Genomic DNA, 17,621 nt, shown 5'->3' with positions numbered 1-17,621 from the left:
ATTTACTGGTGCCTCTCTAATGACTGCATGATGTTAAACTGCATGTGGCATTATTCAGAGATCTGTTTTCTTCCTCCTGTCTTGGAAGAGGAGTGTTAACCTGGATGTTGGCAACAACAAAGAAAAAAAAAAATCAATCACTAGGGCTGGAGTGGAAAAAGGTTGGGCTCTCTCGTAAAGCTGTCACCACAGAATGTAGCGTCTTCTCCTGTGATGGGAAAGCAATTATTAATGAGTAATGGACTAGCTGGCATACAGGCTTACTGTAGACAATGTGTCAGGCTGCCCTGCTAGATGTGGTTTTAGTGCTGTAAAGGATGTCTCTAACACAAAATACGGGATCCCATGATATGGTAGTCCTAGGAAAAGCATACGATTACGAACCATATCAATTGCTTATCAAACCAGACCCCAAAATAAAAATTATTTCATCATTTACTCACCCTTTTACTTTTTCATGACTATTTATTTTGTGCAACACAAGCTGAACTTCTGAAGAATATGCTTTCTAGTCCATGCACTTACAATGACTGGGGACTTTCAAGCTTCAACAAAGGATGCAAAAGCATAGTAACATTTTGACTTATGCACTATATTTCTTCTGAATCCATACGATAGCTTTGTGTAAATTGTAAAATAAGCCAAAACGTATGTTATGCAGTGAAAATTAGGTGCTGCAACTTGATCGCTGAACTTGAGAACTGGATAAAACAGTTTATTGAAAAATGTATTCACTAATCTGCATGAAAAAGAGAATGAAATAGTCATTAAAATATCTACTTTAGTGTTCCACAGTAGAAAGAAAGTCAGCGGTTTGGTATGAGGGTAAGTAAATAATCACAGCATTTGAATTGTTTGGGTTACTAATTTAATCTCAGTCTGCATTGAACTAGGGTAACATGGGGTAAGATAGCACCCCTTCCTTATGTTTTTCTCCTAATCATAGATGGCACAAAATCCCATTTCAGCACCCTTGATGAATGGCTACGCTATTTTTCATTTTGACATTTCATCTGAATATCAACGTATGTGAGATTTAGTCAACACCGTTTTGAGGTTAATTGATCTAATTTTCTGTCTCTGGAAATTAGTGATCTATGACATTGTATTATGTTGAATATCAAAGTGTTTTGTATCTATTTGTTAATGAGGGATCTGTGGACACATCAATATTTTTTAGATGTGGAGTAAAAGTTATAATTTTTGTTTTGTTTTTCTTAACTCAATAACTCAGGTAGGGGGCCAACTTACCCCTCTTTTAATATTTAATATTTTGTGCTATAACAACTAAATTAGCAAATGTTTCTATCTATTTCCTATAATAACACATTGGCTGATGTATCATCATCCTGCACTTATTTTATATCTAAATATGTAACAGATTAAAAGTGAATCCACATTGTTCTTAATGGGGTTCTTGATCTTCCCCCATGATACCCTGCACATATTATTGTTTTCTCATTATTATTATTATTTTTAGGGACCAATTACTGAAAGTGCGTAGGCACCTATTGTATCCGTTGGCGTTCTTATTATTAGGGGCCAAGCACTGAGCAAGCAAGTGCGTAGGATGTCCTGCGACTTTCAGGGCAGGAACTCCTCCTAGGCCATTTTCATGAAAATTGAACCAGATCATCTTCAGACCATATCGACAAAAAGTTATGGAATTCATGTCGAACTCCTCCTAGGCCGTTTTCATTTTCATGAAAATTTAACCAGATCATCTTCAGACCACGTCGATTCGTCAAACCGTTCTCGAATACCGCGCAAACTAATTTTACGTAGCACTTGCGAAAACAGACGTAAGGCTGTATCTCCGCAACGCTTTATCGTATTCAGACCAAACGTGGTACATGTTATCACAAGCATAACCTGAGGCTGCTTGCTGCGTTTCGGCGCAGCGCCACCTACTGGTCCGGAGATACGAAAAAAATTGCTATTTTTGCTTATAACTTCAGAACGATAAAAGTGGTCTCGTTAGATTCAGGGCATCATGCCGAGTTGACTGATATAACATTTTTCCATATCGACCATTTTAGGCGTCGGCTATTTTGAATTTTGTACCAACATTTTTGTATTTTATGAACGCATGAACATATTGTTACCAAACTCGGTATGGTTCATCAGTACGATGCCCTGAAGGAGCCTGAGAAGTTTCGGACCAGCGCCACCTAGTGGTGAAAAAACTTGTTTACATGGATTTGGTTGACTTAGGCCACGTCCACACGAAGCCGGTGCGTTCCCGATCCGATTTTTTTTTTTCCTCGTTCTAAAAAAAAATTCCGTAAACACGGCGTCGTCTCAAGAAATATCTGCGTACACACGAAACCACTGAAACCGACTGAAAACGGTGTAGTATATATGCCAGACCAGTATGGGGCGCTGTAATTCTGCCACAGAGATACACTATACACGGAGAAGAAGACTTTGAGCATGCGCATAACCTTGCGCGCTGTATACGAACCAAGAAGAAGAAGACAGATTATCGCTTTTTGCTCACCACAGTTGCAGAGAAGCAATAGATTTTGCTGTAATAAAGCTAGTAGGCTTAGTAGCTTCTGCAGCACGAATACAATCATATAAGTCCGCCAATATTGTTGTTGCTGTTACTCGTGACACAGACGACACGTGATGTGATGACATCATCGTTTCACAAAATATACGGATTGGCTGTACACACGAAACCGCAAGGGTGTCGTTTTCAGATTTATCCACTTTGGGACCCGGTTTAAAAAAATAGCGGTTTCAGTCTCCCAAAACGCCGGATCCGTGTGGACGAAACGCCAATACGATAAAAAATGTATACGTATACAGCGAAACGCGTCTCCGTGTGGACGGGCCCTTATTGTCACGGCAGTCATCTTTTTACATTCCTGAATCCTTGTCGAGTCCAACGATACCAAACATGCTAGGTTGTAAAACGTTGTAAATTAGCGCTTAAAAAACTTTTGCGAATATCTTTGAAACCGCTAGACCGTTCGAGACGAAACCACCATAGGAAATTCGAAAACATAGGTCGCTGGCTAAACGCAAACGCTCAAATGTCAAAATTTTGATTGAAAGTGGCAAAAGATCCAATCAAAGTCGCCCATGGGTCCTTTTTTAAGCTCTCATACAAATAAATGTCTATAACTCTAAAACAAAATGAGATATTTTCTCCAAATTTGACATGTATGGGCTCACTCTGAGAACACATAAAAAAAGCTGTGGAACTGCTCCACTTGGTGGCGCTTTAATAGATCAAAACAAGGAAATTGCCATTAACTACAATATAATATCATGATTTTAAATGCTACACTTTACGAATGCGTTGGTGTACCGTTACGAAACTTGATATGTGTCTTGATAATCTATTAAATCATATTTTTAGTTATTGTATATATGATTTTTCAGCCATTTCTCAGACACTTTTCTATTCAATTACTTAACCTTCACTGAGCAGGGCAGTTGGGTAAATGATTGTACTCTAATTAGTATTCTCAGTCTACATCCACTGCCAGGTATCTGCAAAGAATATTCTAGATAATGATGAGCTAATGCAGTCAGAAAAAAAATAATTTGTGATTACATGCCCCCTGTTCTCGATGTGCTTTTTAGAGGTTGAGTGGAGAAGTACTACCGAAAATGACCTTAAAGAAATATGTTTTCATTAACATAAGCCATATCTTTCTTCTAACCAATCAAGGAACATACAAGATTTTTTTTTAATATAGTTATTTTTTATTTTATCCTTTTTTGTATTCGCTCCAAAACACTGTGTTCCGTTTAAATGATTCAGTGGTGACAAGAATTGCATGTGTGAAGTATATTTTCAAATTTACGTAATCCCCACATTGCTTCCTGTCAGTCAAAAACAACTTCTTTTCTGGATCCATTGACTGCACAATAGACCTCATTTCAAAATCATTTAATCTAAATGAACTTCCAAGGTTGATATGATCAGAGCTTTCCAAGTAATTAAGTTTTCTCCATAATAAAAGGTTTAATGATTGTTTTCTGCCAACTCGCAGAGCATCGTGTGCATCCACAATAAAGCAATGAGCAATCAGTCTGAGCATTTTAATAACTACCTTCAGTATCATATACCTGTGGTTTCAAGCTACTGCATCTATTTAATGATTTTAGAGAGTCTGTATTAACATCAACGTCATCTTGTTCACAGGATGATTCCGGCTATCAGCAAATCCTTCTTGGTCAACAACCTGATGCCAGGGATGCAGTATGACCTGTGCGTGTTGGCCATCTGGGAAGACACCGCCACCACACTCACTGCGACCAACATAGTTGGCTGTGTGCAATTCGAGACAAGTGACGAGTACCCCCGCTGCCAGTCACTGAACAGTCAGTTTCTAGGAGGGACTATGATCTTGGTGATTGGCGGAGTGATCGTAGCCACTTTGTTGGTCTTTATCGTCATCCTTATGGTCCGCTATAAAGTGAACAGCGGTTTGCAGGTTTCAAAGTTAGTGACGGTGAGCAACACCTACTCCCAGACCAATGGGAGACCGCAGGCCGCACAACGAGTTAACAACGCCGCTCCTACACCACAGGCTCCAAAGACTGTAGTGGTGATGCGAGATGAGGTGGTGGAGTTTAAGTGTGGCTCCTTGCAGAGTAGCATTTCGTCCTCTTCATCCTCCTCGGCTGACTCCCTTGGAAGCCAGAAAGTTGAGTCCTACAACCGACATGGGGATTCTAACACCTTGCCCAACCGGTGGAAGCAGTCGTCAACCAAGGCACGGCCAAACCTGGATAACCTACTCGGGGCATTTGCCTCTCTGGACCTGAGGGTTCCTGCAAGAGATCCGGGAGGACCGTCTTCCTCAGGAACCATGGCAATGGCCATGGCCATGAGACCCGCCACTGACAAGGAGCCTCTTCTAGGCCGAGGAGATTCCAAGCTTGGGAAGCTTGTAATGCTGCCACCAGAGAACAAGCCCAAGCGCAGCCACTCATTCGACATGGGTGACTTTGGTGCTTCGCAGTGCCTTAGCTACCCACGACGCATTAGCAACATTTGGACTAAGAGGAGTCTCTCAGTCAACGGCATGCTCCTGCAGTGTGACGAGAGCGAGGGGGAAGGTGAGAAAGCAACATTTGATAGCTCTGAGTGGGTCATGGAGAGTACAGTCTGACAGAGACATCGGATTACCTCTGCCAAAAACGAACAAAAAAAGAACCCATTCTCCGAACCCGTCATGTGGAAAGGATATGAACTTAGTGCATCATATGACGACAAGAAGGACTCAAATGACTGTGATGAAAAGACAAATCAGCAGTGGTCATGACTGTGTAATGCATGATTTTCCATGTCAATATTGTCCTTCTGTTCATTTGATCACAAAGAAGTTCAAAGGTTTGTGTCCGAGTTAGTTGAGCAGCCGAGGCCAGGGCTGGTCCTGTTTATTGAGACCTGGATGAAGGATATCTCCAGTTGCCTTCAAGCATTAATGCAGATATGAATTAATACCCAAGAACAAGGGATGAGGGGGTATCTCAGAGAAGCAGGGGGAATAAAAGAGAGAATTTATCCGACTGTGCACTGCAGTTTGCCAAGAGGATTTTCTTCAGCTAAGTGGATGTGCATCACAATGGACCAAGTGTTCCCATGAGACAGGACTACATAATTTAGCAGGTGAAATGAAAAAAAAAAAAAAGAGAAAGAAATGCAAATGTAATGAAATTTTGTAGGTTCTTATTTTTTTGTTTTGTTGTCATTTCTACTTTTTAAGTTAATTCTAGTGTTGTTACCCCCAGTGTTTGACCATTAATTTGCTTAATTAATGACATCAGATTCAGAAACAATGTTTTTTTTTCTGAAGAACACAATACAATGTCATATGTAATTTACAAAAATCTGTAATTCAGGAGGATTTTTTTGTCATAATCATATCTGCAAACTTAATCTGCTAATTTTCCGGGATCATAACATTATGTGCCTGTTTTTTTATTTTTATTTTCTCAGTGCATCTATCACATTTGTTATCAGTTATTAAGTTTGAAAGCTGTCTGTCGTCTGATTAAATCGCTGCAATTTTCGTTTAGTACTGGTACAGAACTGTACTGGTCAGTCTGTCTGAGATACATATTATTTATAGAAATGGATATTGACAAAATATTACCAACCAATATCTTGCATACCCAACCAAAAAAGATACTCTGTTGGATGTCCCTTTGGGCTACCCTTATTAAAAAGGAATGAAAAAGTATAAAAATGGTAAATACCAAGCTGGTTGTAATACCACTGTATTCTCCAGGTACCTTGGAGTAAATACGATGGTACTGAATGTGAATGTGAGAATCAGTGAGTGTATGCACTCTGATAAAAGCTGGGTTTCAACCCATGTCCGGTTCAAATATGGACAAACCCAACCATTGGGTTTAAAAAATGTCATTAAAAAAATGTAAACCAACGGTTGGGTTTGTCCATATTTGACCTAAACATGGGTTGAAACTTTTTTTTTAAGAGTGTGGTATTATTTACCATCTTACACAATTACTGTAACATGGTATTGGTAAGACAAAGTTTTAGGATTTTTAGAAATTTAATGATGATTTTCGAACACTATAACTATACATATATACCCTATTAGTTTGTTAGTGTTGGTGATTTACGTTTGTACTCTTCACAACAAGCCCCTTAAGACTTAAGTCTGAAATGTAGGTCAGAGTGTTACACCAGACAATATGTTGTGAAAGACAGATATTTAGGACAGGATCTGGATCACAGTTTTGTGTAGAAACCTTTATTAGTGCCAAATGATGGTGGCAAGCTTGATTTCACACAGAGGTGAATCATGAACTGGAGTGAAACTGAGCTTGTCTATCGTCATTGTGCCCTTGAGCGAAGGCACTTAACCTCAGGTTGCTCCACGGGGACTCTCCTATTAGCGTAGCGCAAGCTTCATGCTTCGGATGAAAAGTGTTGGTTACATGATGTTTAAGACCTCGATAAATCCGTCATTATGTCAAATTTTACCAGTTCGAAATGTGGTGATACTTCCTATGGACACATCTATACTGCATTATGCATACATTTTAAAGTAGTTTTGAATGTTATTATGAGAGTGAGGTTTTATGACAAACTGGGTGCAGGAGTTTGTATAGGGTCACGTTTCTGTGATCTTACCTTTATCCTGTCCCCGAGTTCTCTTACATACTGTATGAAGCGTTGTTTTGTTGTAATGGTTTATAAATTAAATTAGCAAGACTTATTATATGTAAAAAATCTTCAGTCAATTCAGTGTTCATTTGCATTGCAGACATATTTAATTTAGCTATAGTGTGTCCTATAGATCCGGTGTTCCTAGGAAGTTTTACCCAAAGGATCATAACATACAATGTCTATTTTTCTTATTTTGAAAAATCTTTATTTTTCTATTTTGTGAAAAGCTAACTGTTTTATTGCCTTGCTTTTGTCTGATACAATGCCACTGTATATGGTTTAGATTGTTTTACTGTTACAGATGTATACAGAAAAGACATGGATAAGCAAACATAGCATTTTTATTTTATTCATTAGTATTGGTAGTATTCTTTTTATTTCAACCAAACATTTCAACCACATTATAGATTTGCAACATCCATTGTTTATAATTTCTTACTGCTCTTGGTATATGATTATTTCTATGACTTTTTTGTAAAAAAAAAATATATATCTATATAAGAATGTATGATGGTATTCTGTACAGTGATCCTCTTATTTTCCTGGTCAGAAAAAAAAATGAGAAGGTGCTTTAACGTATCGTTATGACATATGCGTAAATGTGAAGCAACAAAGTCACGTTTTTCACTTGGAGTTGTAGAGAAAAAAAAAGACTAAATCATTCTAAACCATTTCTGTGTTCAAAAGATTTTGCTACAACAAGATAAACACACAGAATTCATAATATTTAAAATTGTCTGTTTTTTTGTTTTTTTTTTGTCTGCTTGCTTTTCAGCCTCCCGGAGTTTATTTTTTGTTATTAGTGTGTTTGCTTATTGTCTCTGCTTGTCTGCCTTAAGGTGTTCTCAAACAGAATGATTTGTCTTATTCATGTCTGAATCAATTGGGGATTTCAGTCTCACATAAGTTTAGCAAGACATATGCTTTAATGAATTTCCTCTGAGGGGATATCCTCAACGATTGGATGAAGTCACTCATGGGGTGCACAATAAAACTTAATAGAGTATAGACTGTAGAAGTCATTTAACATTAAAATATGACACACTGCCCACTGAGATGCACACACTTACCATGACCAAACGTACTTGTCATCCAGTATGCCCTCTGCCTCAGATACCTCCCACAGAGTTTCATTTATGCTTTACACATTTCATTTAGCATGTTGTCATGGATCACAATTATTTAAAGCCATATAGCCATGAGCAATCGAATTCTCCTCCATCTTTTGAAATAAAGTAGCTCACTGTATATGAAAACATACTGGAACTTTCATACTGGAACCTTCCCAAAATGGCCTTTTATTTTGAGAAATGTTTTGTTCCTAAATTCTTGGATTTGTAACATGAGATGAAAACATTAAAGGTAGGTTAGGCAATTTTATTTGTGTTTTTTATAAAGACTTTTTGTTATACTGGTTGAATCTCTCTTCACATCCTGATAGCAATCAATAATAGAAGTGGACTAAATGCACATAAATCTAATGTGGAAGTCTCAGGACCAAAAAATGTTTGGTTCGAATGCAATGATACGATGTCCCTTCAACATGTATTTCCATACCTCCACACACCTGCTCGCGCAGACATCACACGTCATCAGTGTTTTCCGTAAGGCTATGCAGAGTTGTAGACAGACGTCAGTCACAGAGAGACACAAACAAACAGCAGCCACTTTTACAGTTCCTCCTGAACCAAAACAACGAGCTTATGCTGCGTTCATGCCGTGTCACAACCGTAATTATGAGATGGAAACCTGTGACGTTCTACCCGAAGCTGTTCACGTCCTCAGAATTTTTATGCGTTTCTATGTCAACACTATCAACGCTGAAATAAAACTGCAGCAGTCAGGTGGTACAAGTCACAGCGCTTTAAATTGTTTACGTTCATTATTATTGTATTTGAGACATGAGGTAATGTAACACTGTCTCTCATGAAACTTTGCAGACTCTGCTTCGAGTGGTCATGTGTTTTGGAGGAGGCGTGGCTTTGGAGACGCTCTGAAGGGAGGGTGGGATCTCATGCTTTCAAAGCTAGCTTGATATTGCTAGCCTCTCCGAAATTTCCTACCTTTAACATAAGACAACCTGTATTCAGTGAACCTTAGCCTGATCCGTTGCAGTGATTGATAAAGGGAATTTGGGATTGATGCAATTATTCCTAAACACTACAACAATTAACAATAAGAGCACAATATAGAGGGAAATGATGTCTGCCAAACTCCACGCTGTGAAAGAGAAGGTTAAGTTTACTTTTAACAAGATCCTAGATGATTTTAACAGTTTCTGAGGCATATTTCAGAGCAGATTGTTTTGTGTAATACTGTGTTATAAAGGTGTAAAAAAGAAAATAAAGGTGTACAAATGAAATAATAACTATAGTTGCTTCAGTCCAGCAAGTGTTCATCTTGAAATATTACGAACAATATAAAAGTTATTATTATGTTTAGTTTTTAAAAATCATTAAATATTTCACAGCAAAAAGACACGTGAATTACGACCTGAAGGGGGGCATTTTTAGAAATATACTAAAATGCCAATTAAAGTAAAAATACAAATTAGATGAAAAAAAAAAAAAAAAACATATATTAGATTGTAAATGTTACAGTAAATGTTTAATCATACTGTTAATGTATAGGCCATAGAAATGTGTGTATCAAATGTGATAGCTTTATGGGGTTTATTGTAGAGTAGTTATAACAGAGGGAAAATAAAGGTAGAAATAAAAAGCCTTGTTTCAATACTTTTTCAGCATTTGTTTGGCAGCTGGAGAGATTAGGAAAGAGGTCTTCGACAAAGGATATGCATGAACACCAGAGATGCTCCCCTTATTAGAACAAGGTCTCTTCTCAGTGCCTAATCAGGGTCACGTCAGCACTGCCCTTCTTACCAGGAAGGAGACTCGTGCAGGCCAGGCCATAGAATAAGACTAACACATGTAATCTCTAGGATAATAAGATTAACAAAACTTCACACGGTTATAATCTTCACAAACAGCGTTCAGTTAGATTATGTGGGTTGTGCAGTAGATTGAGTCCAATTTACAGTTGCAGCAAACATGGATGTTTCTCAGTATTCCATTGCTGTACTTCCATACAATACATTTTATTTCGCTTTACAGATTCGCTTCCACAAATTCAGTGGTTCAAATTCGACACAAAATTCAACATTTGACATCCGGGAACGGCAGTAATATCAGTAGATTGCCGATTGATAATCTCCATAGCTGTTAGTCGACCTCACCAGCAGGGGGTGCAAGCGGCTGTTGACGAAGAATAGAGCAACTGTAAGGACCACCCATTGGCCCAATCACGGAGTCCAACGGCCTGGGCGAAGGTTTAATGCGTTCCAGTGAAGCTCACTAAATTTATTCGAATTTTAGTTTTAATATTACTTTAGCTCTACGCTTAATCTGACTCCATTTTCAAATGATAATCAAATTTAGATCTTGTTTCTTATTAGAAATTAGTCATAAATTATGAATTAATTTAGATCTTTGATTATTCTGAGTATATCATAATTTCAAATATTCGTTCATTGAGGACCCGGTGTGGCTTTGAGACGTCACGTTGCGAATGTGCGCTCACGATGACAAACTAGCCAGTTTTGAAATAGTCAGAGGGTGCAGTGCAACTATATTACCCTAAGCGGCCGGCCACTGCTGACTCATAACAAAGGTGTAATTTTTTTATAGTTGCGAGCTTGCAACGTGCCAAGTCAGTGAAATCGGAAGGTCTCCCTAATGATGTGCCCCATGCTCCATTCATAGTGCCTTCGGTTTGATCTATCCTGGACAGAGATTTGCGGAAACACCAGACTGCACTTTAATCTACTAGTAAATAATGATTTCTGAAAAATGCAGAATAAATCAAGATGTAACATTTATTTGTCAGGTAAATGTATCATGCCAATTACACAAGTGATTAAAAGCCAATTCATAAATAATAAATACATGACATCAGTTACTCAAAGGTGACTCTAAAAGTAAGCAATGCATTCCTGGCAGAGACACGCAGTGGTGTGTGAGTGTTTTCCAACAGGGAAACACTGAAACAGCACTGTATGGGGGATGATCCTGGTTAATGGGTCCCAAAGACTGCTCTGTCACCTACCCTTAAATACCCAGACCAGAACAAAAGGGCTGTACCAATATTTTTGGGTCAATTCATGTACCCCAGGGGGTAGCACCTGGTTTCGGGAGATATCTTGAAGAGACATCACCCAGAGAGGAGAACAGGATTCTCCTAAGTTCTCAATCTCGGAAGGGTGGAGGGAGAGGGGGATGCAGAGATAAGGAAAGAGAAAAGTTTGGACAGGACAATGTCCTGTGCTCTGTGCTTTGCAGGAAAATCAGTTCTTACACAGCAGGTGAGAGAGTCATTCATTCATTAAAAACGGATTTTCGGTGTGGATTCCCTCGAGGGGAAGTGCCTAGGGAAGTTAATGAGACCTATTGAAAAAAGGGCTACATGCATAAACACTAGGGACAAAACAAGAAAATTAATGAAACATTTAATGGTGTGTGGCACAAGAAGGTAAATAAAGAAAACATTTGTAACCAATGAACACAGACAAAGGAAACTGATCTAGAAACAACTCAAGCCAACACAAACAGATCGAACGTGACATCAACACGGACCCTAGAAATTTCAGTTTACGTGAAGTATTCTCCAGTATTCTCCTGTTGTTTGTTCTCCGAGGGTTTGTTGTGCTGACCTTTGCAGCGCTGTGTCACATTTAGCAGAATTGTGACATTTACCCTAGACTGTTAGGTCTCCATAGATATAATGTTTTAGGAGTTCTTCGAAAGTTCTGTTGTTCCCAAGCACTGTTATCAGGTTGAGTAAGGTCAAAACAGTAAACAAGAGATGGTTGCAGTAAGAATGAGGTAATTTAGGAGCAAGGCAAGAAGAAGCTTGCACTATTGACTGGATTAAGCTCAGTGTGTCATGATAGAGGGGGAAATAAACTAAATGACCTGTGAAAAATGTCTTCTTTATCTTCTTCATTTTTTTAAAGCTAATAAGTTAGTCACAACTTATTTATTAGTTAGTTATGTTCTAACTAATTGCTAATCGTCTGCGGGACACATATGCTGCTGTACCAGATTAAGCCACGGGTCAGATCTTAGGAGGTCAACACTTCTTTAAGATGTGAGTGTTGGTGTCAGAAGGGGTTACGGCATGTTTGTGCTGTGTATGAAGGTGAGTATGTGTGTGTATACGCTGAAAAAAATGGTCCAACAAATACTTTGTTACGGCCAGATGTAATACTTTTTCTCAAATGGTATAAATGGTTTGGATTTAACCCTCTACAGCATATCAAAGTTTCCTCAAGCCCTATGTTCAGTACATGTTTCTTCAAATGATTGCAACCAATTAGAATGTTTGAAAAAGTATCAAAAAACAGTCCAAATAAGGTTTGGGAGTCACTATCATGCACCATTTGAAGGTGGGACGTCCTTTTCTGACACATGGCCACAGGAGCACATGGTGTGAGAAGAAGGCAAGAGTATTTGCTTTAGTAATCTTATTTAAAATGACATGAACTGCACATACAAAATATGTATGTGTGTATGAAGGTGTAGAGAAGACGTTTGGCAGGTTTTATGAAGTTGTTTTTATTTTGCATGTTCACAGTTTTTCTTTTTGTTGCCTCAGGGCAACATTGTGCGATGAGGGGTACTTTTCAAGGATGTCTTGGACAATACCTCACACTGGAAAATAATGTGTTGCAGGGTTCCTGGGTGCACAGGGACACCCAAGGTGATGTGCAAAAAGTGTAACGTACACCTCTGTTTTACAGCAGAGAAGACCTGTTTTTGGTGTTTCACACGGAATGAAATCATATTACAGAATTATAAAAAATAATTTGTCACATTTACAGATAGCGCTTTTCTGGGTACTCAAAGCGCTTTACATAGAAAGGGAGGGATCTCCTCATCCACAACCAATGTGCAGCTTCCACCTGGATGATGCGACGGCAGCCATATATATATATATATATATAATGAGTGTTATTTAGACGAACAGGTTTAAACCAGAAACCACGACATGGTTGTCTGCTAAATGATTAAATGTAAATTCTTAAGCGTAAACCTGTTTACCCATGTACAACTTTAGATTGCTATACAAATTGCAAACCCAAATTGCTACAAACCCAATGATGAGAAACCCAATGTTCATATAATACTGAATTATGGAATTATACACTGGTTGTTTACAATAGCAGATTGGTTCCAATTTGGGCACTATGATCAAAATTTGAATGCACCGCAATAGTGCATAACGTTTACAAATCAAAAATAATTTCATAAATTGCATAAACAGCATTGTGTAGGGGCCTATGCAAAGAGACAAAGTGCTATAGAGTACTTTTTGTGCTTAAGAACATAAGATGCAGTTGAATGAAAAGAAAACTCCCACAAAGTCTTGAGACATGTTTTTTTTTTTTTTAAGTTGAACTTCATTTTAACTTTATATGGCTTTCTAAACATGCGGCTCTCTTTTGAGAGACACGAGTGCAACCGTCAAAGATGTCCGTCCAGCGCATGTTTAGGCTTTGTTCAAAATTGCCCACCATACCCTCATTCACTAATCCCTACTTTAGTCCACTAATATAGTGCACTTGAAGGAGTGAATGAAAACGAGTGAGTGAATTCGGACACTGAGTGTGCTGAGTAATTTGTGCTTGCTGTTTCTAATCTTTTGAAACTTAGCAAACCGGCAGCTCCAGTAATAAAAAGATTTATCTCAAATTCTGTCATGGAAACTATGTATAAACTTTAATTAAACAGTCTAATAATCAGTTAAAAAGATATGATATTACGCTGTAGCCACATTGGACCAGCGGTTTGGAAAATGGATGGATGGATCTTTCAGCTGTGGGCGCCATCTTCTGGTCAGACGCAGGAATTCATTCGGCGCACGACTCTCACAGTGCATTATGGGTATTCTGTTGAGTGTTGATTGGTTGTACACTCGTTATTGCAGTGCATTATGGATGAGTGCACTCGATAATGTCCACTATGGTTTTGGACACCACTACAAATGGCTGTTCCCTCAAATAGTGCCCTATTTAGTGGTATAGGGGGTGATTTCAGACACAGCCTTAGAAAACAATGCAAAGCAGAGCAGAAAGTGAGTTCTGTGTGAATGACTTGGTCTCAATTTTGATGTAACCAAGGTCTTCTCAGGATTGAGCTTCTCTATTTGTGCAATGTTCTGAACAACAAACGCAGCAGTGCTGCATCTATCTAACTGGATGGACTAACAAAAACATTAAAACACACAACAACTACTCTTACATTGCATCTCGTGCGCCACTGAAAAGGCTGCCTGATGCACACCTAAAATCCAAATGGGGATAAATGTGGATTTAATTTCTTTAAATTCATTGAATATTCAAAATTCAAATTTTAATTTGACAGCCCTTCCTTGCTAGGTCTTTTCATATTGTATTACTATTTTGTTAGCCTGACGTCGTCATACTCAGATTCTAGTCAGAATGTGAGTCTGATACTGCTCCATTGAGCTTTGATTATGGGGCGTGTTTCAACCGAACCAGGAAGGAAAATGCTTCTGCACTCAATTTGGATAGACCTACAACCAATCAGAGCAACGGAGTAAGTTTTCATTCATGTTTCCGATCGACAAATGCCTTGATCGCGGTTCTCTGTTCCTCTTTTAAAATGAATGCGCTGTCGATATCTTCTATAACAGACGCGATGGCGGAATCTACACATAATGTTTCATAAACAAAGTTCGGGAGGAGCACGTTCAAATAATCAATCCAATCAACTTGTCATCAAACACCATGTCTACCCTATCAGCATGAGAGGAAACATATATTCACTCTGTCAACTCACCTAACATTCCTTGACAGTTTTCAGCATCCCTCCACTAACTCTCGGCCTGTTCTTCCACAGCCAGGAATACTTTGGGTTCGGGCCGAATACCGAGCCCGGAGCCCTCTCCTCGGACAGCACGCCAAATATGCATTTATTCTATCTGACTTATTTGTAAGTGTGAACTCGTGAAATCTCAATTCTCCAGCGGCTGTCGTCTTTGTTGTTAACGAATTCAACCCAAGCGCTCGTTGATGACGTAGATGATTACGTTGCTCATCTGTCCATCATCGTATAAAGCCCGCCCTGACAATTTGATTGGTCCGAACAATTTTTGTTTGGGCATAATAGCTCCTCAACGGATCGAGTCCAGACCGAACTTCCCGACCTAAAAATGTTGTGGGCGGGGCTAAGTTCGGCTGGCATCCAGGCTACTATTTTGTGTCATTGTGTCAACAACAGAAGTACCAGCAAGAGTGTCAGTTGTATCTAGTGACTGAATAATTCGGGTAACACCTTAACAATTCTGGATCCTTTTTTTGCAGCATGCATGCATCATGAATATTTTTCAGGTGTGTTTGTTCAGGGTTGAAGCCAGACTTGCCCCCGGGCCCCCTTACATCTTTGTCACCTTTTTTATCCTTCATGAGTTTGGATCTTTGTGACATAATTGGTTCAGTTTTGTTTTGTGTTCTTCTAAAGACAGTCAGAACCTTTGTGAGAGCACACACACACACACACACACACACACGCAAATCAATGTTGTTTTCAACATTTTATATTGAGCTTTGTATGCTGAACTTTAAAGATAATTAAAATTCCATCATAAAACAAAAACAAAACAAAACTTCAAAGACATCACATTTAAAAGTCCCATCTGGGTTTCATTTCTAAATAAAATTCACATTAAAAAGGTAATATTTAGACGAAAATTCTCCATTTGCTAATAATTGCAGTTCTATATTTAGAATGATGACTGAGGATTTAATAAGGTTCTTACATCTCCAAAGTTGCACATGTGTAAAATGCATCATGTTTAGAAGCTGTCTATGTTTAACTACTGCGAAGTAGCAGTGTCTATGCCAACATAAAATGTGTTTGCATACATGTTATTTTTTCATTATCAACTTCCCAATGAATAATAACGAAAGATGTGTTATGCACATATTTCTGAGGCACCAGCTGCAGTCCTGGCTCACTTGATGCCCTATAGGCAAAATACCAAATTCAGAATCATTGGAGTCAAAATCAGAGTCAAATCAATCGCATTCAGGATCATTTTACCTTTGATTGAGAAAATCCAAGCCATAAAATACGTGGGTGACGTTTATGCAAATACACACACTTACATATAGCAGATGGTGTGTTGAGCATGTATTATACTGGAAGTAACACTGGTTTAACAGATGGTGGAATAGAGGTTAGACAAATTGACCTAATTGTTCATACTGAGTCATTTATTTAGGAGGAAGACATATTAGTCTAGTATTGAGTTTACTAAGGAAGGAGGCGAGTTAAATTGTGGCATAAAAGAAAAAACTCTGTTCAGTCCAGAGTCAACCATGCACTGTTCACCACACATTTATGTATAAGAGCAACATTTTACATTGAATAACATATTGTGTGCTCAAGGTGTAAACAACCAAATTTAGTCAAGATCTGACATCACAGATTTGGAATATTTTATAAGACAAACATATTATTTATATCAGTACATCTTACACAAATGTAACTGGGAGATTTTCACATAAAGATGCTGCTAATATAATTTCTCACTCATACAGTACATGATTGTGCTGAGGAATCGCTTCCAGATGGATGTTTTGTATTTATAATGGTGCAATCATATCCATTTTTATTGATTTACCTCATCTCTCGGCGTAATGGTGTTCAGAGCCTCGACTTTGGCAACTGCAATTTATCCTCCGCTAATAAACCTGCCATTTCTCTTGAATTACACAGCGATATTCCCAAAAGTGATTCGCTCTCACAAAGACAAATGCTTGGTAGGAAAGTACATGTCACTGAAGCCATCCTTTAGCAGACAGGGAGAGTGAACCGCTGGTGATGCGCCAAACACGCATTAGTGAAAGCCTCTATTTTTTGTGTTTGGTTTAGAATAATTGTAGCTCTCTCTTGGCTCACTTGGCAGTGCATTTTCTTTCACCTTTGTTGTTTCATCTGATGAATTGGCTCAGACACAGAGCGGATTATTCTATCAGCCGTTGTGGCGTTCCCTGGCAAACTTAGTGTGAAATCCGACGCAATAAAGACTGCTCCTGTAACTAAGGTGAGCGATGTTGCCCCACTGATAGCAATCAAGAATATTTTATGGCGCATTTTCCATGCACAAATGGGCGAGGAAATGGGTTTCATCCCATAGTTGTGTTAAGGTGAATCACATTTTCCTGGCTCTGTCTGCCAGGTGAGAGGTTTTCTTTGGGAATCATCAATTTCCAGTGCCTTCATGAGGGAGAGAAAAACCTCGGCAGAGGAAAAGACTGCCAGCAAATGCATCAATATCAGCTGCGGATGAGCAGCCTGAGAGAGCCAAATGAATTAATGAAACACATCTGTGTCTGTGTGTGGCTTTCATTGTGTATCTTTACGGACTAAAT

The 17,621-nt window shown here is 38.6% G+C and overlaps 1 protein-coding gene across 1 annotated transcript in view; it reads left to right on the top strand.

Moving 5' to 3' along the window:
• LOC311280675 (leucine-rich repeat and fibronectin type-III domain-containing protein 2) overlaps positions 1–6,147 on the top strand; it is a 125,289-nt gene extending 119,142 nt beyond the window's left edge. The window contains exon 5 of the mRNA XM_084393001.1: positions 4,163–6,147. Coding sequence (XP_084249127.1) covers positions 4,163–5,135 — 973 coding nt within the window. The 3' untranslated portion in view covers positions 5,136–6,147. The remainder of the gene's footprint in view (positions 1–4,162) is intronic.
• The last annotated feature ends 11,474 nt before the right edge of the window (positions 6,148–17,621 follow it).

Source organism: Rutilus rutilus (assembly GCF_951802725.1).
Source record: "Rutilus rutilus genome assembly, chromosome: 21".
Taxonomy (NCBI): domain Eukaryota; kingdom Metazoa; phylum Chordata; class Actinopteri; order Cypriniformes; family Leuciscidae; genus Rutilus; species Rutilus rutilus.
The sequence above is the reverse complement of the archived record's forward strand: the minus strand, read 5'-3'. Positions and strand labels throughout refer to the sequence as shown.